General features: G+C 33.1%; 2 protein-coding genes across 2 annotated transcripts; one reads left to right on the top strand and one right to left on the bottom strand.

The window, feature by feature from the left end:
• Positions 1-318: 318 nt before the first annotated feature.
• Positions 319-4941, bottom strand: LOC126691592 (RHOMBOID-like protein 2). The gene is made up of 6 exons (XM_050386624.1): positions 4277-4941; positions 3995-4158; positions 3013-3176; positions 2680-2927; positions 2199-2325; positions 319-631 (listed from the first exon to the last, which is right to left on the bottom strand). Exons 1-6 carry the CDS (start codon positions 4612-4614, stop codon positions 509-511), a joined length of 1164 nt encoding a protein of 387 aa, XP_050242581.1. The 5' UTR covers positions 4615-4941; the 3' UTR covers positions 319-508.
• Positions 4942-15129: 10188 nt separating this feature from the next.
• Positions 15130-22533, top strand: LOC126691591 (oxysterol-binding protein-related protein 3A-like). The gene is made up of 11 exons (XM_050386623.1): positions 15130-15265; positions 15377-15485; positions 15977-16070; positions 16718-16834; positions 16931-17003; positions 17112-17230; positions 17459-17580; positions 19380-19556; positions 20056-20200; positions 21424-21602; positions 22078-22533. Exons 2-11 carry the CDS (start codon positions 15388-15390, stop codon positions 22322-22324), a joined length of 1371 nt encoding a protein of 456 aa, XP_050242580.1. The 5' UTR covers positions 15130-15265; positions 15377-15387; the 3' UTR covers positions 22325-22533.
• The last annotated feature ends 4838 nt before the right edge of the window (positions 22534-27371 follow it).

The following is a 27371-nucleotide window of genomic DNA, read 5'->3' as shown; positions in this document are numbered from 1 at the left end:
CTCTCCGATTTTTCAATTCAGACTTCGGATTAAACAAAAAACATAAAGAAGTTCGCCAACAGACATCACATGGCATATCAAAAGGTGGGAAATTCCCATTTTGTTACACACTCAAGGTCTTGCTTGCCAGTTGCCAGTTGCCAGTTGCCATGAAGCTTAGTCAAACAGCTTACGGAACTTTGATTCTCTAAAAAAAAAAAAAAAAAAAAAAAACAAGAACATATGGAACTTTTTTCTACGTGTGTACCTGTCATCCATCACCAAGCAAGTTTTTTTTACCTTGTCCAAATGGGAGCAAATTCAATCTCTAATCTTCACTTACCAAAAATTAAATTAAATTAAATTAAAACAATAACTCAAATATAACATCCATAGTAATGGCAATGTACAGAACAATTTAATACAAGGAGATAAACACACGTAACAGCTGAGAGGTATTAACAGAATATCAATTCAAAATGCCTGCAATAAGAAGTTTATGCATCTAGGTGCTCTTGCCAACTTTAAATCAACTGCAAAGCTGAAGGCATAGCCCTTGGATTTCAGAATTGGTTGCGTTTGGCAATGTATATGTACCGGATTTACCATTGTTTGAGCAAGTGATGCTCAACTGGTTGCCTGTCTGGGTTGTCTGCATATAAGAATATATTCCAGTAACATCATGCACAGCTAGATGATATAAATAAACGCAATCGAACTAACATAGAGACTGTTGAACAAAATCAACACACGCAAAAACAATAAAAGTCAATCAACACATGACACAAAATTTAATGTGGTTTGGACAACACTAACAAAAAAAATATCCACTTTCAATGACGAGGATTACAACACACTCACAAATTCTTACATAAACTAATCTAAAGTAAATTCCCAATAAACCCACAGCTTTAAGTGCTCTAACACTAACACACTACACACAAGGCAAACTAGAAAAAGTTTGGTCTTCAAAACTATCTTATTAGATAAATTTTTTCTTGCAACTCTTTCTTCTAACTATCCAAATCCCCAATACACCACAAACCGTGATCTCACACTAAAACACAAGACAAACTAGACAAAGTTTAGTCTTCTGGCTATCTTACTAGATGAAACATTTGACTTCTAACTCTTTCATCTAACTATGCAAATCCCCAAAACACCCACAGGCCATATGTACTCCCATACTAACACACAATACAAACTAAACAAAGATTATCTTCTAACTATCTTACTAAACAAAACATGGTCTTCAAACTCTCACACACATCAAAGCAAAACCCATTTTAGTGCTACCTACATATAAGATTTCAATATCTATTCTTTGGTGGACAAGGAATACGTTTCTTGATGGAAAATGAAGACAACATTGCTCTCTTTTTACAATGAATGAACCTTTTTTTACAATAAATGAACCTTTTTTTTCCTTACCAAGAAAACTCATATAAGTAATCAAGACGGGCAAGGAAACCTCCAAACCTTTTCCCCATTAGAGTGGACTTAACAGAGACTTCTTATTCTTAGTCCTAAGTTCCGTACATGTCAAAATATGCATTGGCTTAATCCATATATGTTGCACAAAATTTAAGAAATACAGATTATTTTGAACTTATGTTTCAACAATTCTTACTTCTTATTTTTCTCTAATTTTTCACTAGGAAGGATAATTAATTCAAGTTTGGATAAATCAAATGGTTGTATAAAATACACTTCCACTAGTGTAAAATCAAAACATACACATACCGATATCTTTCAAGTTTCAAACCCAAAAGGTAGTAAGCATTTTCCACCTCTGCCACACTATGGGTAAGAATGCAAGCATTGTTTTTTTTTTAAAATAATAAGTATGTTCAATGCAAGCATCTTAAAGAACTACCACATTGTTCACCATCAGACAGGACCACCTCAAGCTAAAACCCCACTTAGTTTGAAGCCATCAAAACATTTACAATAGTGCCTAATATTATCCTCCAATTTTAACTCATTTAAAGACAAGAAATACTAAAATTATTCTTTAATAATAATAATAATAACACTTCAACACCCAAGAAACTCAATTAGGTAACCAAGAAAAATTAGAATTTGAGCAATTTTCAACAAAGTGTTCTAAAAATGAAAATGGTTGGCACATGTCATGTACATTTCCCATTTTTTTCATCCCAGTTTAAATATTTAGACACATACACAAAGAAAAACAAAATCGGTGTTAGCATAGTTACCGAGCAGGATACAGGCTGCGTGTTGCAGCTCCATTTTGAAGTGGGGACACAAGACAAATAATGACACCAAGAACAATGATCATTTGCATCAACTCCCCGGAGGAGCAAAACCATGCCAACAGTAAACCTGTCAAAAATAGTAATTAAGAATAGACACTCAAGTTAAACAGAATTTAAATTTCCCATGGCATGAAGATCAAAAGTCACTACAAATAATTCATAACGGAAAGAAGAAGACCCACAAGCATTTTTACAGAAGTATCATCAGCAGAGCTTTCAGCGTTTTCTACTTTTCAACAGAACCATTATCTGTTTCTACTTTTATATCTATACCCCCTGTCAACCCACGCCAGGGGGGAGGGGGAGGGGGGGGGGGGGGGGTGGGGGGCGTGTTTCCTTGTATTCTTCTCATATATTTTTCCATGTGCAATTTAGTAAATCAATAACTGCTGAAAAAGGAGAAATTGACTTCAGGGCTTACCCAACAATTAAAAGGACTAGAGAAATAACCCACAATATGCACTGGTACATCTTGAATTTAGGTTTATTTGAAGCAGTAGGAGCATATCTTTGGCTAACCCATCCAAATTGCGGGCGTATCAGAAACACAAACCCAAGAAGAAAACCAGAAAAAAATCCTCCAATGTGAGCAAAATTGTCCATGTGTGGGAGGATTCCCACTGCCAAGTTTACCACAACGATGATCATGAGGGTCAATAATGCTGCAAACTGGACATTTGCACAAAATTACTAACAAGAATGTCACAATTACTCTAGAAGTCCATAACTCAAGTAAAAGAATTTTGATAAATACCTTATTAGCATACAATGTCCAATTAGTTATGAGTTCAGAAAGCATTCCTCCTAATAAGCCAAAAACTGCACCAGAAGCACCAACAGAGATGTTTGTCTGGATGAAAAGTGAAGATAACATGCTCCCCCCCAATCCAGAGATTGCATATAGCAACCCAATTCGTACTGTAATATAACCATACAAGCGTTAGGCAAGTACTGTGAGCTAAACTCTCTGAATATAAACCTGCAATAACACATAATTGGCACATGGCTTATGCAATGCATGCGAAATCATGAAGCTTAATTATGATTTGCAGATCAATCAGAACTGAGAAAGACTGTAACCCTTGATTATTCACCAACCAAGTTAGAACCGATGAAAAATTTATAGACATTACCAGCCTTGAGCTACACACATCAATCAGATGACCAACAATCAAAGATGTGATCACTTAATACCCAAACCTATACTTCACTACTTATATTTATATTTGTTATTCTTCTTAGTTGTTGAAGGTAATCAAGTTTATTTTTCCAACAAAAACAATAATCAAGAGAGAGAGAGAGAAAAATCCAATCCATGTTGCTTGTGCATTATAGTTTGTTAATATGCTGCTGCAAGGCTTTATGGTTGTGATAGATTATATAGTTGCTTATTCAGTGTATCTCAGTGATTTGGATATACTTTTCAATCAATTATGAACATTTGGAGCTGGTTGATTGGAAATTACACTTGACATATTTAGGACTCTCTCAAATTGATGAAGTCAAATGTCTCTTTCTGAGGTTGATTATCTGGAAGCAAACCTAAAGGCTTCAATTTAGAGTAGTTAGCAACAAGGTAAATGTTCAGCTTATAAGCACTAAGAGTATTGAACTGAATCCAAAAAGTGATGCTGATGTTTCAGATCATTTAGCACATATTCAGAATATTGAGGACTGAATTATTCTATAATATACAAACAAATAAAAATGAAAATTTGATTTTCAAAGATACATACCAAAGCCAAATTCACGCTCAAGCCGAATTCCAATAACTAAAAGACTCAACATGTTTGCCAAAATATGGAAAAGCCCAGCATGTAACCAATTGCAAGTAATGAGGCGCCACCCCTGGTGGCCGTGTACCACTTTATTCACATCCAAAGCCCCCATCTTTTCTAGCCTAAACCCACAAACATGCAAAAGTTACTTATTAATTATACAATAACTTAGCAGGAAAAAAAAAAGTGCTAGAAGTCGCAGTCAAATTGGTTGTGCAAAGAAACAAGAAAAGAGCTTACGTAGAAGAGGAAGGACCAAGAAGAGGGTTCTCCTTGAAGGGTTGGAAGGAGAGGCGACCCAAGAAGGTAGCAATGCAAGAGACAGAGTTCTTGGGGCAGTTGTTGACGTACATGGTGATGAAGAACACGATTGTATTGGCAATCACAACAGCAGGTATCATCCAAGGCACCCATTTCTTGAAATGCTTGACTTCTTGGTAAACAACAGGGCTTGCTGTTGCTGATGCTGATGATGGTGGAAGTGGAGGTGGGTCTATCTCAACTGGGTGTATCATCCTTCTGCTGTGACGCTTGGAATTGATCCTTATGTGGACCTCTGATGGTTGAACACCCGCCATTGAAGAACAATGAAGCTAGGAAGTGTTTTTTATTACTGTTTTAGAGGATCAGCTATAAAAGAAGGAGGTTTAGGCTGAAACTGAATTGATGAAGGTTGCGAATTCTGAAAAGGTGAATGATTAGAAAAAGTAAAAGGATTAGAACTTAGAGAAAGAGAGAGAGTAAAGGTCAGAGAAATGTGGCTGTTTATTTAGTCAGCCACCAACTTTTAGCTGGGAAGCTACTCTACCCTATCGACAGATTCCGCTGCTAATTTTTTTATAAAGATAAAGAAAGAGAGCCCGGAACTTGTTCCACATGGCCTATTATGATTGTTGTACTGTGCATAAACATATAAACTGGTTTCAGTTTTACTCATCTGTTAAATGTTTCGAACAAGAAACTTTAAGTTTACTTCTCTGCTGGTATTAAAAATTAAATGATGTCTTGATATGATGGTCATAGAACCAATATTATAGATTAAAAAATATTTTTTTATGATGTAGTAGAACTTTACTCACATTAGTTGCACAACGCAAAATATACTATACAATAATCCATCCACTAAAACCAATTACGGGATAATTTGGAGACTTTCCAACTCTGATGTGATGGTTAAGCAGTATATTCTCATGCTCATGAAGCATTATAGATTCAAATATAATTACGATTATAATTATAAAATATAAAGTGATGTTAGTAGTTAACCCAATCCAAAATAATGTTATATCATTCATAATTCCTTAACAATTAAATATGAAAATTTTTTATGCATTACTCAAAACAAAAAATACAACAAAGATGAAAAAGTAATGCTTTTATGTACTGTTTTTGCCAAAAAAAAAAAAAAAAAAAAAAGGAAAATTTTGTTTGTCTTTTTGTCTATGAAAGAAAAGAAAAAAAATCTCTTCTTTGCCTTGCCTATGATATTTATTATTCCCATTTGGAATTTCCAAATAGGTGGATAAGATTTGCAGCTTTTAGGAAAATAATTCACGTCATTCCAAAATTAGGAAAATAATTCACATCATTCCAATTTTGGAATGACGTGAATTATTTTCCTCTGAAATCCAATTAGTATAAAGCTGCAAATCTTATCCACCTATTACTGTTGTCTGTCTTTTTTTTGGGTCCATATCAATTTGGCTTCAGAATCGTTGAGCTGATTTGGTTGTGGTTGTTCACAACAGCCCACCTGTAGATAAGAAACTAAAAAAAATAGTACTAAATTTCAGGTTGCGTTTCTTAGAAGTTAATTAAACCCACGATGATAGGTGTTCTCTAGTAAATTTGGCCACCTAATCTTCTAAATATAAAAATATTTTAAGACAAGTCATTGATAAGTTGTTATTAGTTTTAATTTAAATTTTTTATTAAAATTATTTTTTTCTATTAATAATAATAACAGGTAACAATTTACAATTTTAAATTTATTATCAAAATAGCCTGAAATATAAAATAAAAATACCTAAATTTTCCTTTGTTCATGATACATGCGCCAAGTCAAACATCTCAATATTCAAGGCAAAGGAAATAATATAATTATATAAATATTATTCTTGTGGTTTCAAATCATGGACCTACTAGATGACAATTTGGTGATTTGGTCCAATAGCGTCCGGAATTGAAATTATCATAATTGAGATGTATAATTGCAACCTGTATCAATCAGTCAGTCCTTTTTTTTTTTTTTCCCCCTTAAATCAATCATTCACTCCATTTGTCACTGAGATTTGGATGAAATATTGTTTTAACTTTTTATAAAGACCCCCTCCAAAAAAAAAAAACTTTTTATAAAGATATTTGGAGGAATTTAACAGGAAAAAAATATAACAATAATTTCTTTGTCTAGGCTCAAAACTATAAAACTAGGTAGTAGGTAGTCATGACGTTAATAATCAAGCTAACCAGCCTAACATGCTAATCAGGTCAACGTTTAGGCATCCATAAACTGGAATGAGTAATAACTAGAACATCCATTTCATTCTCAAAAAAAAAAAAAAAAAAAAAAAAAAACCTAGAACATCCATTTAGATATCTCGTAGTTAGTACCTTATTTGCACAGAAAATACAAAAATATATAATTTGTGATCATTTTTATTCTAAATATATGAAAAAAAAAAACTAAAATACGTTATAAAAAATTAAAAGCTAACTTCTTAAAATAAATAAATTAAAAAACTAATTTTGGTAAATTAGAAGGGGGAAAAATGAGACAAAAGCAAAAACTTTTAGTTAAAAGCGAGTAAAAGTTTTTGCCAAAACAGACATGTGTGATGTGTCTAATCCTAAGTCTTTTTTTTTTTCTTTTTTTTTCTTTTTTTCTTTCTTTCTTTCTTTTTAATAACTCTTTTGAGAATACCAAGTATTTTTAACACACACACGAAAAGAGAAGAGAAGATTTTTTAAAAAAACTTATAGTGGTGTATATCCAAAATGGCCTAACTCTTGGATACAATAAAATTTACAAAATATTTCATAAATGTTGTGATGACAATTTTTATTTATTTATTTATTTATTTTAATGAGAGATGATAAATTGTTAATGGTAGATGCATAATGTTAGTAGTAGATCCATATAAAAACCAATAAAACCCCCCAATTCAATTAATGTGAAAATAATTGTATATGAAGCCTTATTCTTCTTCTTTTTTCCTAATAATCCCAAGTCATTGAGTTCAAGTTTTCTAATGGCTTGAAAGTTACCTTTAGGAGGCGTTTGGTTCACTATAATGTGCTTTTAATGATGCACATTATGATGATGTGGCATTAAGGTTTCTGGTTTATTTTATTTTTTCTATTACCATAATTTAAAATTACAAAAAATATCACATTATCTTAATCTCATCACCTTCATTTTCAAAAAAAAAAAAAAAAAAAAAAATATCATCACACTTGGAGATAGAAATTCTATTATTGTATTAAGCTTACATTAATGTAAGATTACAATAATGTAATATTATGACGTAATATAACATCACGGTAAACTAAACCTCTCTCTCAAAGGATTTTTCTCTTTAATTACCATAAGTCCAAAGTGAATAAGTATATTAATCAATATTAATAGCATTCGTGCCTTCTCATTAGTCACCAAATCAACTCACACAATGCCTACAATGAATACGGTCTCATTAGTCTCCAAATCAACTTGCACGATGCCGAATCAATGAATATGGTTTGGTTTCATTTGTCACCAAGATAACTCGCACAATGACCCCATCAAGAATGGTATCCATATATAAAGCCTTTGATTCTTTTAGTAAGGTGATCAAAGATCAATATACCTCAAAGATCAATGGGCCTGAAAACTGCCTGAAGAAGGAAATTGTTGCTGCGTATCTATAATTGATTGATATGGATTTTTTTTTTCACTACTAATGCATCGTCAAATAGATTCGATTGATTAATTAGACAAAGATTATTTTCCCTAACTCAAGAAGTGAGTCGTGAATTACACCCTGAGTGGTTAAAACTTAAAATCCATTATTTGATTGCACCTTTAAGAATAATAGTACCTACTGCTAGTTCTAGCCTGATAAATATTAGGGTAAATTACACCAACTTCTTTTCAAATTTATTCAAATTTATTGAGTTGATCTCTCAAACTTTTGTAAAAATGACACTCCCCCTTAAGTTATAAATTTTATAGATAAATCCATGCATGACTTTCTTTATGACATATATTGTTAGGGTTTTAGGCTCAAGTTGTGTCAAAAATTAACAATTTTAAACCAAATAGTTAATGAGTCCACTTATTAATTTTTTGGTTCTCAATTGGTTAAATCAAACAACATGCCACAATGGTTAAATCACCCATGAGACAACAAGATGATGACCCATGAAAAACCAATAGAATAACTTGTGCAACAACAAAAAATGATGGGGAGGGTTTAACCTTACAACCCTAAGGTAAACAAAATTCACTAGAATCAAATTGAAATTTATACAATAGATTTAATCCCAAATCTACTGATATCTCATGTAATAATTACTAACTTAACCCCATGCAGATCAAAACCTATGGACTCTTCTATTTTGGACTTTTTTGCAACCTCTTGCTCATAGTACCCACTTGAAGATTTGTACCAACAACTTTGATGAAACTAGATTGTAGAAACTTCACTTCAATCACTAGGGGCCCGTTTGGTAATGTTATACTAGTAACGTTATTTGTATTTTTTGGAAATATGTGTAGATGAAAAAGTGTGTGAAAATACGTGTAATATTATTTAAAAACTGAAAATATGTGTTCAAACACATGTACCAAACTGGCCTAGATCTTTAGAACTTAAATTGGATCTTCAACTGATGCTCCTAGAGATTTGGGAAATCTCCAATGCTCATGTACAAAACATGACTCCCCAAAAGTCTCGAAAAACATACTCTAGGATTGCTTTTATATCACTCCCCTTTGAAGGTTTTTATGAATGAGTAGCAATCTTTTTTCTAAATATTGAATATTTTGTTAGTGAAGTAACAACGTGAGAGGGCAAGAACTTATATGTTGCATTTATAGACACCTTAAGCAAGAGAGTGTCATTTATACAAATGTTGAGGGGTGTGTTTAAATCTCAATTGAAGTCTTTTTTTTTTTGAAGAATTTCAAGTGAAGTCGGTGTAATTTACCATAAAGAATATATATATATATATATATATATATATATATATGTAAATTGAAGTTGATTTTTTTTTCCTCGGAATTTAAATTGCTAGTTTTGGTATTGCAAGCATGAAATTTATTAAATCACAAACCTCTCATGCATATTTTTGTTTGGATTTTTATCGATATGACATGTCAATATCCCCTTAAAATAGTATGATATAGTAACTAAATCATTACAAAATAAGCAAAAAATATTTAAGTAACTCTTTAACATAGGGATTCCAATTGTGCTCCAGTGTAATAACATTGTAACAAAAATTTGAGAAAAGTATATCATAGAACATTTCCCTTTACAATTTTTGGTAACCCATTTTTGCCAAATATTTGTACATCCATTTGCCTCCTGACAGATGTGTTTAATGGTAAGTTGGTAACCTGCTATGGTTTTTCTGGCTCGTTCTTGCTCATACATAATATTTGATATCAGAGTTCCGAGGTGGAGGATGCTTGTTAGTAGAGTTGTTTTTTTTTTTTTTCAATAAATTTTTTTTGTTAGTAATTAGCCAAGTTGAAAGAAGTAATTAATCAATTTCTAACATTTATTTTTTATTTTTTAATATATATATACAAAATCTAAGTGTATATATATGTGAAACTTCCTCTTATAAACTTAAATTACGGCCCTCACTCCTCCCACAACCTACAAGCACTTATACTTGTAAAGTAACTATCGCACCAAGAGTGTGCAGTGGTTCTAACATTTATTTTTTAAATCCCCTGTATTAGGCTAAATTTAAACCAAATCTAATGGCCCAGAATTCCACTAATATAAATAAATTAAAAAAAAAAATCCACAATTATACTACTTGACCAACTTTTTTTTTTCTTTTTCTTTTTTTTGAGAAGGACTTGACCAACCTATTTGAAGAGAAAAGTCTATAATCCATTGTCTATTTTCATTCCCAATAGAGTATCATCTTTTGTTGCTGTATGTTTAATTTTGTCTCTCAGGTGCATGCAAGTAAAAAATTGAAAACTCAAACAATACTTATTTACTCTCATTAATCTTGAAAGGCAGTAGTACAATTTCTTAAAAATACAAAACTTTAAAACCCTTCAACAATCCACGTATTACAAGAAGGAATTGTGGTTGAACATTATAGAATGTTCAACCACAATTCCTTCTTGTAATCCAAGCTAATATAGCCGGCTTCTCTTAATAAAAGTTCTTGTCTTTTCCTTAAAAAAAAAATGGAATACAACTTCCAAATCGGATGGTAGCTCTTCTACCCAAACATCTAGACCTACAAATAAACTACCCTTCTTGCGGGGGCATGCGCTAAACAATTACCCACCCTTTTAACATGCTTAAAATTAAACCATTGTAAAGAACATGCTAAGAGTTTTGTCTCTTCAATAATGTTTCCATGCAAAGCAAGGAGTGAGGGAAGATCTGCTATCTCTCAAAGTCGAGATGACCAAAGGAGAATCAACTTCAAATTCGAGCCTATGCAAACCAAGATCCTTGGCAAACTGAACTGCTGTACTAGCTGCAAGAGCTTTAAAAATACAACAGAATTGGGAAGGGAAAGCTTTTGACTCATAGCAGCAATGATTAAGCCATTAGAGTCCCGAATAACAACCCCAATACCTGCCATAGAGCTCTTAGAGAAGATAGCCCCATTGAAGTTGCCAATCAAATGCACAAAAATTTACTTTACCACTTCTCTTATTAAGTTTAAGTTTAGAAGGGGAAAAAAATTCAGCAGTTTTTGGGAAGTTATTTAATCCAAAATCTTGCATTCCTTGAAATCTGAGTACTCAAGAAACTAATTCTCCCCAAAAAAAAAAAAAAAAAAACCCAAGATAATCCTAATCATGATAAATCATATAACGCTAACATTGAAGAGGAGAGAATCCTTTTGCATAAGCATAATCATGATCATCTCTCTACAAGATGGAGAGATCCTTTTCCTTATAGGAATAGGACAATCCTTATAGTCTTATACAAGAAATATTTCCTACAATAAGCAAAATCACTCTTTCGGGATTGGTAATTCACAAAGAAATTGCATTAGGGTTTTTTTGATATGTCATATAAAGCTAACATTGAAGAGAAGGGAAAGAAGAGTTACAATGCTACACAAAGATCACGAAACAATAAAACCCAACAAAGTTTCCGAATATTGTGAGAATGGTACCAATAAAAAGACCCCGCAAAACCCTAAATTCCTGTTCAACTAGGATGCAGACATCGGCTGCTGTTAGCTGTGACTATGAAGATCTCTTAATATAGATTTTTATGCATCTTTCTGTGAAGCCTCTTGTCAAATTCAAATCGGTATGCAAGCAATGAAATTCTATTATATCTGATCCACAATTTATAGTCAATCATGCTTGTAAAAAACCTAGGCCTAATGGGTTATTGTTAAAAACCCTGAACTCCCCATCACTTTCTTTGGTACCTCTTGAGGTTTATCATCCTCCCAAGGTCTTCACAAGCCAATTTCTCAACGACCCAGCTATTGTAATCTTATATTCTTGCAAGGACTTCTTGTGTTATTCAGTGTCCCATAATCTTGATGTAGTACTAGCACATAATCTTGATGATTCTATAAGCACTTCTTGTTTCATTTGTCATCTTATGTTGGGGCATTCCACAAGAATCTATGCGTTTGATAAGCCATCAGTAGCAAATTTGAGAGCTGTGAATATTACTTTTGATCCTTAAAAGTCTATTCATTATAAGCTTATCGTTTTTCGTCAAATTTCTTCATTAGAATTATACCGGCTAATCAAGATTGAGATATATTCATTAGAAACCAGATCTTGGAAGTCTATCAATGAAGATCTTATCGTGCCATATGATGTAGGATTCAACAATAAAGGGGTTTATTGGAATGGTGCAATTTTTTGATATGATAGCAATAAGGTTGTGATTTTGTACTTTGATTTAGATAAAGAATGTCTAAATATAATGCCAAAACCAAAGATGAATTTAGAGTATTTTGGAGAGTCAAGTGGTTGTTTACATCTCATTACAACGTGCATTCCTTCTTCTTGAAGAATGGGCTTTTTCTTCTTGATTTTTTTCCAGGTATGTCGCTCCGTGAGCAAGGAGCGAGAGAACAAAGTGGGCTGTGGTAATGTCGGAATTTGCACCTATTTGTATCTATTTAGTGATCAGTCCGCTAGTTTCTTTGATCCCCACTCGGTGTTCCTTTTCCATTTGCTTCCAATAGTTCGACCTACCCAGAAAAATGGTCGGCTTCGATGATGCTAGAAGTCTTTTTGATATATAATTTTATCTTGTTTGCAATTTACTATCCATAAGAATGAAATGCAAAGAGACAAATTAGATTGGTTTGTGAAATACAATGGCGATCTTAATTTTGTGACACTTAAATTCCCAAAGATGGAAGGTGGTCGCACTTAAAATTATGTGTACCGTCTATTGTGCTTAGTTGAAGGAGAAAAAAAAGGAGGAAAATCTTTTGCTAGCAATACCTAGGAAAGTGATTTCCTATAATCTTAAGAATAAGCGTTGAAGGTGCTTTGTGATTTGCGGTGGGCTAGAAGAAGTTTCAGTGCTCCAGCAATAACATTAAAGAGGTTCAGAACTTATGAATACATGGAGACCCTTGCTTGCATTTTAGCGTGGTACTTTTTTGAGCTTTGTGATTTGCCCTTGGACAATTTTTTTTTTTTTTTTTTTTTTTTGAGGTAAAAGATAGAAATTGTATTGATTTAAAGTAATGTAAAAGGAATTACAACATGTCATTGAGCATGGCTGGGATTTCATTGTGCCATGTCCTATTTGTTGAACTACATAAAGAAAATTGTACCAATCTCTTATACCAATCTCTTAACAGCTATTAGTATATTGGATCTAGATGGTGCAACCTAATAAATGGATTTGAAGGCTTCCTTATCAGCACTTGCTTCTTCAAGAATTTTCAGCTATGGACCCTTTACTTTAATTTACAAAAATTAAAGTCTCAATTAGGATTTAAATTTGGTTGAGTTTTTGTTGGTCTAATATTTTGGAAACTTTGGTATATGTGGAAAAAATAGTGTACAACTAATTAAAAAAAACCAATTATTGTCATAAAATTTGGGTCTTTTAATAATGAAGGGTAAGAGGATTCACACAAGTCCATCAAAAATTAATAAGCATAAATCCCACAATTTGCCCAACTAACGCCAAAAAATACTCACATCAACTCATGCATAGTTGGTCAAAATAAGATTCTAGTTATAGTAACCTTGCAAATATACACTATTAATATTTATAACTTTATATACAAATTTATTTTTTAATATTTTTATTCTGAGAGAGATAAAATAATAAAAAACTTGATAATAAAATAATATTTTTGAAATGTAATGTAAAATAAATAATATAATGTGTTTTTTTTTAAGTAGTTATATTAAAAAAAAAAAAACCCCAAGTTATTCGTTTTTATGTTAAAGTAGACAAAATTTCTTTTGCAATCCCAATACACTAATACGTTTGTATAAGATGGGGAGTGCATTTTGTAATGGGCCTTGGGCCGGCCCTGGTAGTACTGTGAATGAGAAATTTTTTTTTTTTTGAGCAATATTGTGAATGAGATTGATGTATTGGATGGCTTTGTACAAAATCATGAAGCATGAGATCATATGTTTGTAGTATACTTTTTTTTTTTTTTTTTGGAGAAAGTGTTTGTAGTATACTTAATTTATACCGAATCATAGTGCCATCGTTATATAGTAAGTCTATTATTCAATTTTAATACAAAGATGGAATATGAATAAGAATATTATTATTGCTATTGTGAATTGTGATCCATCCATGTACGTGGCCCCATGTGATAATTAACATTACATTAACCCCACCCACGTACTGTATCACGTTAACGCAGCTACCTTTTGAGTTGTCAATGCTACGCAACGCTGCCTGTAGGCAAGAGAAATCTCAAATGATTCAAATCTCTCGCCGGCTAACGCAAAGCAAAGCAGCCAAATACATTTGCAAGTTGGCAAGCATGTGAGGGTGAGAGCATTTTGGGCTGGCCAGGCCGCCTTTTTGGATTCTTCTTAGTTTCTTATTGGTCATTCAAACAACAGCTAAACCAGGAGTGTGCAATAAGATGAGTTAAAAGGTATACTTTGTGGGAATTGGGAAAAATCTTGTATGTCGGGACACGCGAGACTTGCATGTTAGTGAGATATGAGTTTCATGAGATCGGCTTGGAAGATACTTTTTTTTATTTAGTGTATCTCTAAGTAATATTATACTATCTAATAACTTATTATTTACTATTTGATTCATAAATTCATCTTTTATGCATTATTTTAAATTACAAAAATTTGAATTTAAATAATTGATTAATAATATTACTATTCATCTTTGATCGCATTTAAATCTTACAAGCATAAAGAATATATGAAGATAATGTAATATAATAGCGGATTTATCAAAATTCACATCCAATTAAAAAAGAAATCGAGGGTGTAATATTAATTAAAGTTACACTAGCGCTCCGTTTGTTTTAATGGAAAACTTTATGTAAATATATTTTTTCATGTTTTCAATGTTTAGTAGTATTAGAAAAAAATAAGTCAAAAGAAAATTATTTTTGGTCAACTAAAAAATATGGCTTATTTTTATAAATTATTTTTTACTAAATCTTTTTAATAAACAACTCTATCTCACATTAAGTTAAATAATAAAAATTAAAAAATTATTTTCTAACTCATTTAAGTTACCATCAAATATAAAAAAATAAGATAATTTTATAAAAAAATACTACTTTTAAAAAATAATTAATTTTCTAGACAAATTAAGCTAAAAGCTAAGTAATATGAATCCACAAAATATAGATAATCTCAGCAAAAAAGTACTAGCTATTAATCAGTTGCCCAATGCGCACGAAAAGTCTCACGCTCCTCAATAAAACGCGTGTGCCTTAGAATCTTTTATCTTCTCCTTTTTTTCATTCCATCCGCATGGGCCAGAGAAAGTTCCTCCTTCAAATTTTTTTTGACTTTCAAACAAACGAACCGCCAACGAGATTCGTTAAAAGGTGCTCTTCCTCGCTTTTCGCATTATAAAGCTAATCCAAAATTCTAAATCCTTTTTTTCAAAGATCAAAGTCTCTCTTTCTATTTTCTCTTTCTGCTGAGAATTTCGCTAGGGTTTTGAGAAATGGATTCCACGGATCCGAAGAAAGGCGGTGGGTTTTTCTCCTCCATCGCTGCGAGTATATCGAATTTTGGTAGCGCTATGAGCAAATCAGTCAACGGGTATACTATATAACCTTCGCTTTTTTAACGTGATCTTAAATTTTGTTCAATTTTTTTGATTTCTTGTACACGATGATTTGTACTGTTAATTGTTCTTTGTTTCTGGATCTTAATGATGCTAAAATATAATAAATATATAGTTTGATATTGAGCTCAGTAATCAGCCTTGAATTATTTGCGCTAGTCCTTTAATCCTTTTATATTTAATTCAATATTCATTGAATTCGGGCTTTTTAGAAGTTTGTGCTGATTGAGGTGCCAATGTTAAGGGTTTGTTATGTATATTGAATATATGGTCCGTTTGGTTAGGCATTTGGGAGACTAAAAAACCGTTTTTAAAACCCAGAACTTTGTTTTGCAACCACAATTTCTGAATAGAATTTTTTTTTTTTTTTTTAACAAAACGCTCATTTTACAAATGCACCCATAATATAGTTCCTTGTTTTGAAGAATCTAATCTAAGACAATTTGTGATACTTGTAAATATCCAGTTTAATTGGTTACGAAGGACTTGAAGTTGTTAATCCCGAAGGAGGAACTGAAGATGCTGAAGATGAAGCAAGAAAAGGAAGATGGAAACAGGAGGTACACTACTTTGTCAATTATGTTTATCTCGTTTTGCGGTACCCAAGTGAGTTGGTTATAAAAACATGTACTTGGATTGCAGTTCTGGAATATCATGCTGAGTTTATGCAGTAATTACCTAAGCAGTAACCTTTAACCTAGGAAGCACGGGGCACTTCATTTGCGGTGTCGTACCTGTGTCCTATCTGTTGTGTCATATTATAATTTTTCAGAATTGCTCGTGTTTCTGTATCGTACTTGTACCTGTTTCCGTATCATACTTGTACCCGTGTTCGTGCTTCCTAGCCTTTAACATCCACATCTTAAGGAATGGTGAAAACTCAATCTTGGTGCATTTGAGGCCTATTTTGCTATGCCAAAAAGTATTGTATGACTTGTGATAATTATCATACAATGTGTTTCAATACACAAATGAGATCATACGGCAGGATTTTGCAATGCTTAAGAATGTAAATATGTAATTATAAAAGCTTAGATTTTGTTGGTAGTTGCACAGTTGCTCAGCTAAAATTTAAATAAGAGAAAGGTGCTTTTTCTTATGTAACAAAAAATTAAAATTTGATTTTTTATTTTAAAATTGTCTTCTTCTATATTATTTATGCATACATGCATTCTCAGTTCTCAAGTTTGTTCTTGGCTTTTTTTAGGATCGGGATAGTTATTGGAAAATAATGCAAAAGTATGTAGGCTCCGATGTCACATCAATGGTGACACTTCCAGTACTTATTTTTGAACCAATGTCAATGCTGCAGAAAATGGCCGAGGTTTGTGTTTATTGTATTCTAACTGCATTGTAGGGAAGCTCTTACTTTATTTTGGGCTGTTGAGGAAACTCATAAATTTTATGCCGTTTGTAACAGCTGATGGAATACTCCTACCTGTTAGATCTGGCAGATGAATGTGAAGATCCCTACATGCGATTGATGTATGCTAGTAAGTATTCTTTCATGCGTGTCTTACTCTTGTCTGTCTGTGTTTGTGCTTGTGTCTCTGTTTCTGTGTGTGTATGTGTGATCTGAGACTTATGCTTGCTGGTTGCAGCAACATGGTTTATATCTGTCTACTATGCGCTCCAAAGAACCTGGAAACCATTTAATCCAATTCTTGGTGAGACTTATGAAATGGTTAATCATGGTAGCATTACATTCATATCAGAACAGGTAAGTTTTAAGGTGTCTATTTGTTTATTTATTTATTGTCGTGATATTTATAAAAAATTTGTCATGATGCTTTTGATGGAAGTAGAAGCAATTCATTTTCAAACTCTTTTTACATCATTTCTAGATTAGTGGGTATTAACTGAAGCTTTCACAATTATCATTCAGTTGGTGCTGCATTGTTGATGCTACCTACTTTTAATATCCCTTATGAATTATTTTTCCTTTCAGGTTAGTCATCACCCTCCAATAAGTGCTGGACATGCTGAGAATGAACATTTCATTTATGACATAACTTCAAAGGTGAAAACCAAATTTTTAGGGAACTCAGTTGATGTCTATCCTATTGGAAGGTAAAAATCTTTTGCTCTGTTTATATATATTGCTATTTTTTAATATATATATATATATATATAATATCTTATAATTTTTTTTCCTAACTCAATAATATACATAAGGGTCAATTGCACCTCCCCCCACCCCCTCCCCCCCCCAAAAAAAAAAAAAAAAAAAAAATACGGGGTCAGTTGCAATGTTCCCCTAAACTACAAATTGAGCAATAAACCCCCTGATTTATTGTCGATTTACATATAATCCGCCGTCATTAGTAATTTTGGTTGATTTTCAAAATTTTAACTTTAAGTGTAATTATTTTCAAAATTCATGCATCTGTCCATGATGGAAATGCCCATCAAACCATTCATAAACAATTACAAAAATTGAATAAAAAAGAAAAGAAAAAATTGGGCTTGCTTAAACATTGGCCAACCACCCCACAGGTTGGATCAGAAAGAAAAATGCAATTTCTTCCATTAAACTTACTTTTTTACTTGAGTCCTTGTATTGTCTTGTACAAATAAATAAATATAATCTCACTCAGAATCTCAATATACCATCACATGTCAAATTATTAACAAACAAATTTGGTGTGTTTCTAAACAAACATTTAGATGTTTATACCAGAAAACAATAAAATAAAGCAAAATCAAACAAATAAAAACAAGAGCCTTATTCTGGGCATCCAAAATTGAGACCCAAAAATTTATACATATAAAAAATCCATTCATTTAGAGCTTTGCAGTAGGAGGCTTCAGATACTCATTGGAGAATAGAAAACCCCATTCTTGCCCTACACTAGCTCCTTCCCCACCATCTATGAGTATCAATCCGCCAACTGCCAAAAAAACGCTAGCATCTCTATTGATCTTAATATCCAAAATTTAAATATGTGGAGAGAGAGAGAGAGAGAGATGCTTGTCTAAGTTTTTTTTTTTTTTTTTTTTTGGGGGGGTGGTTGGGGTGTGGGATTTACTTTACTTTTTGGACCCATTTTAACCCTTTTGAGTTGGAGGCAAAATCTACATTGAAATAATATTTGTGAATTGGGAATGCATTTCAAGAAAATTGAATTTTCCGTTAAATTTTTTTTGAATTTAACAGAAAATCGTAATGGTGGGGGCCAATTTTCTATTGCCAATCAATGGGGGTTGATTGCTCGATTTTATAGTTTAAGGGATATTGCAACTGATCTTATGGTTTGGAGAGGATTTGTTTTTAGATCGGTGGTTTGGAGTGGAAAATTGCAATTAATGGCTGACTTTGCTCTTTAATGTAGCTACCTCATTTTTTTTTTTGTGGATAAATAACGAAATATCATTAATTAAAAGACCCAAGTACACCGGAAGTGTACATGGAAAGGAGTACATCAAAATCGTAAATTACAGTTTTTTTTACTGTCTGTACATTGGATTATTTTTAGGTCTTATTAGCTAGTAAGGTTATTAGTATATCATTCAATTTCCTAGAGTCAAAGTTATTTTCATAATTTAAGAATTGAGTTTTGACCGAAGTCAATTAGGATTAAGGTTTAATCTTAGTAGTCTATATAAATGTGCTATTGTACTCCAATGGAGACAAGTTTTGCTTTATGAACAAAATTTTAGTTAGAATTTTTTCCAATGGCTTAGTGTTGACTCTAGCCAACCCTAGGTGTTGATTCCAAAGTTTATTATATATTTCTGTCAAATATGGTATCAGAGTTTTTGTTGTTCTACATCATAAGCTTTGCATAGTGTTGATTTTGTCTGCTATACATCTTAGTGGCAAGTGTTATTTTACAAGAGGTTGCTGACATTTACATGTTTGTATGCAGGTCTCGAGTAACCCTCAAAAGAGATGGTGTAGTCCTTGATTTGGTGCCCCCTCCAACAAAAGTAAACAACTTAATCTTTGGACGAACTTGGGTTGACTCACCAGGGGAGATGGTCTTGACAAATTTGACCACTGGAGACAAAGTTGTGCTTTATTTTCAACCATGTGGCTGGTTTGGGTATAGTCTATTTCCTTTGAAGTGGTGTTAATTTCTCCTTCTGGCAGAAATATGGTCCAAATATTTGTTAATTCTGAAAGATAGTATCCTCTGTCAGACATTTTGGACATACAGGCAAGGTTGCAGATCTAGTATGCCACCTTAATATGGTTGTCTAAGATACCTACTGGCCCTATATGAACATTTTTCCATTAAAGAGACAGGAATTATTTCCTGGTTCTGTAGTCCAGAATCCAGATCGTATACTTGTTGATTCATTCTATTGCGGGCTGCAGCATTCTCTTAACAATTATTTGGACTTGCTTGCAATACTTATTGCATGTGTATATGCTTATAGTCTCATTGAATCAAACATTTAGAATGGATTGACCGTTATGGAAGCTTGATTATATTTATTTTAAAAATTTTTATTAAGAATATTTAGCTGTATTTCATCAATCTATGTATTGCCTTTTAGGATTTTACACCTATGCTGACATATAGGGAATTGTGTCTACAGAGCTGGTCGCTACGAAGTGGATGGGTATGTATATGATGCTGCTGAGGAACCCAAGATATTGATGACTGGCAAATGGAATGAATCAATGAGTTATCAACCCTGTGACTCAGAAGGGGAACCACTTCCTGGCACTGAACTGAAAGAGGTAGCTTTTCAACTATTCTTGGCTGTTTGTACTCTTTGACGGGTGACATGGACACACCTGTAAATTTTGTTCGTTGTATGCACTCTGCACCATTCACTACATAGATTCTAAGAAACATGAACACAGAATTGACACGGACATGACACGGCATGGGATATGGTAACATGGCAATTCTTGAAAAATTAATACATGACACGTGGGGATACAAAAATTAATTAATTAATATATGGTGATACCTTGGCCATTCTGTTGTGCTGTGGCCTCATCATGTTCAAAATTGTTGGTGGCTGAGATGTTATGACCATCTTATTTCTTATAGAGTGGTTGAAGTTGTATATATGCTAAGACTTTGATTTACAATTACATGCTGCTAAAAGGTCAAATTCTGTTCTGAATTTGAGAATTTGTTAATTGTGATACTGCTAAACCATATAGGTCCTAGCTGGGTGATAAGCTTAATTCTGTTGGCAGTTGATCTGGTTCATTCTCATTTATGAGGAAAGACAAATGATTCTCCAAAAGGGTATCAAATTGCCTCGCACTGGATATCTTTGTACCTTATTTAAAAATGAGAATCACCGTTATATGCTTTTAGAGAACATCATGTTTAAGAATAACTCAGCAAGAAATAGCTATTTTTGCTTATTTAGATTTACAATCTATTCATTTCTTTTTTTGTGCTTTCTTCTGTACACAGCCTGTGTATTGGGATTGCCTTCTTTTAATAATGAATTTATTTACAAGTAAAAAAATAAAAAATAAAAAAAAGTAAGAAAAGATTTACAGAGTCTATTGGAGGACCTGGAGGCTGTCTTTGTTTTCATCACATATAGTTTTGGAAACAATTATTAAGACAATCATATTTGTATAATAATAAATAAAAAAATTATTAAGATGATCATGTAGTAAAATCATGTAATAAACTTATATTGCATGATGGGGATTATATCCTATCAAGGATTTGAAAGTTCCCCACTTCCCCCTATAATTTTAATTATTGGTCAAGAAATTCCTTACCATGTAACATGCAATATAAAATCACTGCCTTGGTGGTGAGGTGATGATGTTTATGATGCTGCTAAATACCTATGAGATGATTTTTGATCTATAGCTCTCCCTAAATCCTTGGCAGTTGTAATTTTTAGGCTCTTCGGGTTGAACTAGCATGCAAATTATTCTGTGAATAAATCTCATCAGAAGTATTCTATTATTCTGTTTTGCAGGCTTGGAGAGTTGCTAAAGCACCGGAAAATGACAGATTCCAGTATACACATTTTGCACACAAGCTAAACAGCTTTGACACTGCTCCCAATAAGTTATTGGAATCAGATTCTCGTTTGCGTCCTGATAGATCGGCACTCGAGAGCGGTGACCTATCCCAAGCTGGTTTTGAGAAGAGCAGGTCTTTCTCTCTAACATGCATGCGCTCACACACATATACTTACACACGTGCACATGAAACAAATGGATAAAATATCATAAGACTACTCATGATAATTGTGAACTCCATGATAGTTAGCCCAAATCAGGGTGGTACCATGCTAATGTGTAGGGCCATGGCAGTTGGGCACTGTTGCTAGCATTTCTCTTTACAAACATAATGAATACGAGATATTAAACTTAGAAACACAACTGTACCCATTGTACCACTAGAAACACGAATTTCTTGTGGATAAAATGTTTATTATTATTATTATTATTTTTTTTTTCCTGTTCATTGAAATAATCAGGTCTCTAAGTGTAGCATTTTCATTTAGATTATGGGTAGATAAGGGGGATTCGTTGCTTCTTGGTTGAAAATTTTGATTGGTGAATTGAGTTCTATTCAATTTGGGATAGAAAAAGAAGCCTTAATATGTCTGGTTAATCTTTTGCAGACTGGAGGAGAGGCAGAGAGCTGAAAAGAGAAGCCGAGAGTCCAAGGGCCATCAGTTCACTCCGAAATGGTTTGACCCTACCAGTGAAGTTACTCCTACACCTTGGGGTGACTTGGAAATATACTGCTACAATGGCAAATATACTGAACACCGGGCTGCTATTGATAGCTCAGATGGCGTCAAAGAGACTGATGTTTCATCAAAAGAGTTCAATCCCTGGCAATATGAAATATCGAGCCCTGAATGATCTATGCCATATATATGTTACATCAACAGAGTTCAACCCCTGGCAATATGAAATTTTGGGCCCTGAATGATGTATGCCACGTATATGTTTGCGTAAATTTATTTATTTATTTATTCCATTAGGTCATATTGTGTTTTAGCTAGTTCTAATATTAATATATTATTGCAAAACTTTTTAAAGTTTGATATGCAGTTTTGGTTTTTCAAGCATTTGATTTCTTAATTTTGATCACTCTGGTCCTTTGGTCGACATGGTCTGGGGAGATCATTTTGTATTTACACGAGGGGATCAGTCGGAACTGTGAAGTAGCCCCCTAGCCTATAAACATTTGTGAATGTGTGAGGCGAAATTTAGGGGGTGTTTGGTACATGTGTTTGAAAACATGTGTGGAAATACGTGTGAGTGAAAAAGTGTGTGAAAATGCATATAATGTTATTTAAAAACTGAAAACATGTGTTTAAACAAGTCTACCAATTAGTCTCAGGGTTCGTTTGGATACTGTTGAAAATACTGTAGCAAAATAATTTTTAGATGTGTAAATAGTGCTGTGAGACTTATTGTTAATGAAAAAGTTGCTGAATAAAGAGATTTGTGGGTCTCATGAACAGTGACCCATTGACAGGCCACTTTCCAATAGAAACGCACTTCTCAACGCACAAAAAAAAAAAAAAAAAAAAAGGAGACGTAGACACAAACACGTTTGGTTTCATCAGTACCCAAATGCCACCTTAATGTTTGAAATTTTGAATATGCAAGGTCAATTAAATTACTTATGTAATATACCTATGAAGAATAGCATATATAATTGGGCTATTGATGGGTGGAAAATTATATTTTTTTTAGAAGAGGGTGGAAAATTATAAGTCGGATTGGGAGTAATGTTAGGACCAAAAATTTTGTCACAATTTTTGCCATAACTTGCTCATGTGACAAGTCCTGGAGTTGCACCACTTTTACTCCACCACTCATGACTTGCCACGTGAGCAAGTTGTGATCCAAACATTTTCTACCGGATTGATCCAACTCACTTAGTTTTAACGTAAAGCAGATATAATTTGTGATATAAAAGTTTATGTATACTATGTACATAATTTTGCATGATATTTTTTTTTAATTTCTTGTTTATAATTTATTGATGTGGTAAGTTCTAATTGATGTTGAAGATAACTTGTGTAAGTGATTTATCTATGTGAAATCGACTTTAGTTCAACCAAATTTGCCACTCTTAACGAGTTATAAAGAAGTGTGAAAATTTTGTGTATGTGTTGTAGAACCAATTTGTCTTTTGGCAAGATCGCAAGATTGGAAGCTGTACATTGAGAGGAGGTATAATATGAATCAGATGTATAATATATTTTTCCGTTCTTTGGAAGCATAATAGTTATGTTAAGATCACACTATTGTCACAACTTGATGACGTGTGATTAGTAAACTATTACTTTCAAATAGACCTACCATTTTTTTTTCCCATTACTCATAGTAGCATATGTAATGATTGTGGGTTTTCTTGTGTGCCTATTATGCTATTTTTGCAAACATATTACTTATGTGGCATAAAAAATGAAACATATTAGTTATGTGGCCTCATTTTGAATTATGAGAATTGAGTTCTATGGAGAAAAACATGATATGATACACACACACACACACACACACACATATACTTTTTAGCGAAACACGAGTTTTAGAGACTCGAGTTCTAAATAATGCAATATAACTAATATGTTTTGTTTCCCATCACATAACGAATATGTTTACAAAAATAGCAAAAAAGAGTAAAACATATCTCAAAAAATGTGGTACAAAGTTGTGTGCATGGATCTTCTCTAAGAATAGGCAATAAGAGAATATGTGGACATAACTTTTATTATAACTTTGATATGGTCGATTGTCATGAGTTATAGAAAAAAAGAAAAGAGCGATGGATTATTTGTCAAGTCAGAATTGTGGCATAAGAGCACCTGCATCAGATGTGGTAAATGTGCCAAATGCCAAATATTTGGCACATTTGCCACACCAAACATAAAAAAAACCCTCTTTATCAGATGTTCCAAATGCTATAATTTTTGTAATATGCTACAGTATCTTCACATGTTTGCCACTGTATGGACAGATGTGACAAATGCTTTTATTATTTTTTTATTCCTCTTTCTCTCTCATCTCTCCATCAGTCTCACTTTCTCACCCCAATCCTCTCCTTTGAACCCCAACCCTCACTGCATGCCGATGCCAACGCCGATTGGTTGGGGCAATTGATTGGTTGAGGCAGTTGATGGGTTGTAGAGGATTTGGTTGAGGCAGTTGGGCTGGGTGTCGACGGAGGTGGGTTTCGATTGAGCTGGGTTTCGATAGTTGGGCTGGGTGTCGGCGGAGGCGGGTTTCGATTGAGCTGTAACTGGGTGTCAGCAGAGAAGGGTTTTTGATTGAAGGTGGGTTTTTTTTTTATTTTTATTTTTTAGTGGGTTTTCAGTTAAAGGTGGGGCGGTTGAAGGTGAGTTTTCGGTGGAAGGGTTTTGGGGCGGTTGAAGGTGAGTTTTTGGTGGAAGGGTTTTCAGTTGAAGGTGAGTTTTTTTTGTTGGGTTTTCGGTTGAAGGTGGGGCTTTTGCTTTGGTTGTAGTATCAATGGGTGGTGGTGATGAAGGTTTTGGGTCGGTGATTGGTTGAGGCAGTTGATGGGTTGTAGAGGATTTGGCTGGGGTTTGGCTGGATTTGTTTGGGTTGGGGTTTGGCTGGGATTTGTTTGGGTCGTGGAGGATTTGGTTGGGATTTGATGGGTTATTTGGGTTGGGGTTATGGTTGTTTGTTGTGGAATTTGGCTGGATTTGTTTGGGTGTTCTTTGAGTTGTGTTTTTGGTTGTGGAGAATGTGGTGGTTGTGTGGTGGTGGCTGTTGGTTGTTGGCAGTAGTGTGGTGGCTGTTGATTGTGTTTGATGAGTTGTAAATATTATTTTAATGTGTAGTAAATATTATTTTAATGTATAGAATTGAATGATAAAACATCTGATAAATGAGATATTGTAAAATGATATGGTAAAATAATAAAGTAGACATTTGATGTGACAAAATGACATAAATTATGCCACAACTGTTGTGGATGCTCTAAAAGTTGTAGTTGTAAAAGAACGACATATGCCATTGATGTTCCATTCGTGCATGGACAAGTGTAATGAGGATGTAGACCTCACGTGTAAGGTGGCAACAAGCTAAGCCCACGTTATCGGGCGAGAGAGTCGAGAGAGGGTGGCATGGGCAGTGTCGTCAACCAACGCTACAAAGTACGTACGAATGAGCACAGCCATTGACGAGTACGTATCTCTGTGGTGAGTACGTATCAGTCTCTCCGATTTATACTCAGTCTCGGACACATGTTTCCCCTCACTGTTAACCTTCTTTTCACACCACAAAAATAAAACCACCCTTATCTCGAAGTTCCCTTACTTTTTGTCACTACGACAAATCATTGTGTCTTTTATGCAACTTCTGGCTACTTTTGAATCAGGCAGTTTTAGATTCAGAATGCTAACATCATGGCTTTAATTCAAAACTTTGAAATGAGGAGGGACATGCTTTTGAGTTTTGAATATGATTAATCGTTCAAGTATGATAGTTCTTTTGAGACATTCTAAACCCAATGATGCTAGAAAGTGGTCTCAACCCTTTCTTTAATTAAAATACAGTGGTGAAGAGAGTGGGTAGGATAATTAATTAATTATGACCATATTTATCTTTGTATTTGGAAAAAAAAATGATGATAAATTAATAATAAGAACATGATGATGAATATAATACGTTGTTGAACTTTATCTTTGTATTTACAAAGTTAGGTGTTGTTTGCATGAGTATGGTATATGGTAGATTAAAAGGATAGGTTTCTATGTCCCTTTTATTTGCAGCTTAGAAAAGTATGGTTTGCAAATTCATTGATCTTTTATTGTTCGAAAAAAGTTCTACTATTTACCAAGTACATGAACATGCAAAGTCAAATAGATTCTCTTGGAGGTTTCACAACTTTAACAAAAATTTAAAAAGTTAGGTATTATGAGGTGGCTATCAGGCTATGTTTTTATTTATTTATTTTTGGTTGATACATAGCTATCGGGCGTTGTGAAATGAAATAATTCCCCCTTTCCCCAAAAAAAGAATATTTTCAAGCCAGCCTCAAGGTAAAACTTCATATATTAAATTATTAATAATGTGCATCTTATACGACAATTTTTTAAACAATTGAAGTTGACTTATTTCCAAAAAAAAAAAAAAAAAATGAAGGAAATTGACTTATAAAAGTGAGTCATATAGATTTTAGGGTCTGTTTGGTACGTGTGTTTAAATAATCATTTTTAATTTTTTTACAAATACGTGTAGGATGAAAAAATATATAAAAATACGTGTAATATTATTTAAAAACTGAAAACATGTGTTAGAATTCGCGAAGAGCAAACATTCCAAGCACTTCAATTACCTATTTCCTAGTGAAAAGTATTATTATAAATGAACGGTATTATTTTTTGTTTTGTTAATTTGGGTTGTACATTTTTCATTCAAATTCAATTAGATTCCTTTCTTAAAAAAAAAAAAAAAATTAGATTCCGTTGGAGGCTACTTAAATTCAATAAATAAATAAAAAGGTACAGGTGAATATGTGAAATGGAATTGTTTGACCATCTTTTCTTTTTTTTTTTTAAAAAAAACAACAATTTTAAGGTAATATATCAATACTGCGCAATTAATTCCACAAAAATCATAAACAAATGAAGTGGACTTACAAAAATTAAAAAGTGAGCAACATAGATTTGAATTATGCGAAATCCCCCTACGGTTCCTGATGACAGGTGAGAAGAGAATAGGAATATAAAAAGTGAGCAACATAGATTTATCGTTTGTTCCTAGCATATTTATTGCATGTGAATGGGATATTGAATCGGTGATGGTGCTTGAGTTGGTCCAATTGGATAAGGAAATCTAGCATAAAAAATGGAAAGTTGGAAACAAACAATAAAATAGGACCCATGTTTCTTGTTTCCTTTTAAACCTGTAGATTGGAAAACCC

This window comes from Quercus robur, chromosome 7 (genome assembly GCF_932294415.1).
Source record: "Quercus robur chromosome 7, dhQueRobu3.1, whole genome shotgun sequence".
NCBI lineage: Eukaryota > Viridiplantae > Streptophyta > Magnoliopsida > Fagales > Fagaceae > Quercus > Quercus robur.
Note: the sequence above shows the minus strand (reverse complement) of the source record. Positions and strands in the feature narration are given on the sequence as shown.

Bases quoted from the DNA above. Each gene is read 5' to 3' on its own strand.
- LOC126691592 (XM_050386624.1), bottom strand. From the start codon at position 4,614: ATGGCGGGTGTTCAACCATCAGAGGTCCACATAAGGATCAATTCCAAG. The intron at 2,928-3,012 runs GTATTTATCAAA...GCAAATGTCCAG, and splicing joins GGACATTGTATGCTAATAAG to TTTGCAGCATTATTGACCCT. The intron at 2,326-2,679 runs GTAAGCCCTGAA...TATTTTTGACAG, and splicing joins CTAGTCCTTTTAATTGTTGG to GTTTACTGTTGGCATGGTTT.
- LOC126691591 (XM_050386623.1), top strand. From the start codon at position 15,388: ATGGATTCCACGGATCCGAAGAAAGGCGGTGGGTTTTTCTCCTCCATC. The intron at 15,486-15,976 runs GTATACTATATA...GTAAATATCCAG, and splicing joins ATGAGCAAATCAGTCAACGG to TTTAATTGGTTACGAAGGAC. The intron at 20,201-21,423 runs GTAGCTTTTCAA...TCTGTTTTGCAG, and splicing joins CTGGCACTGAACTGAAAGAG to GCTTGGAGAGTTGCTAAAGC.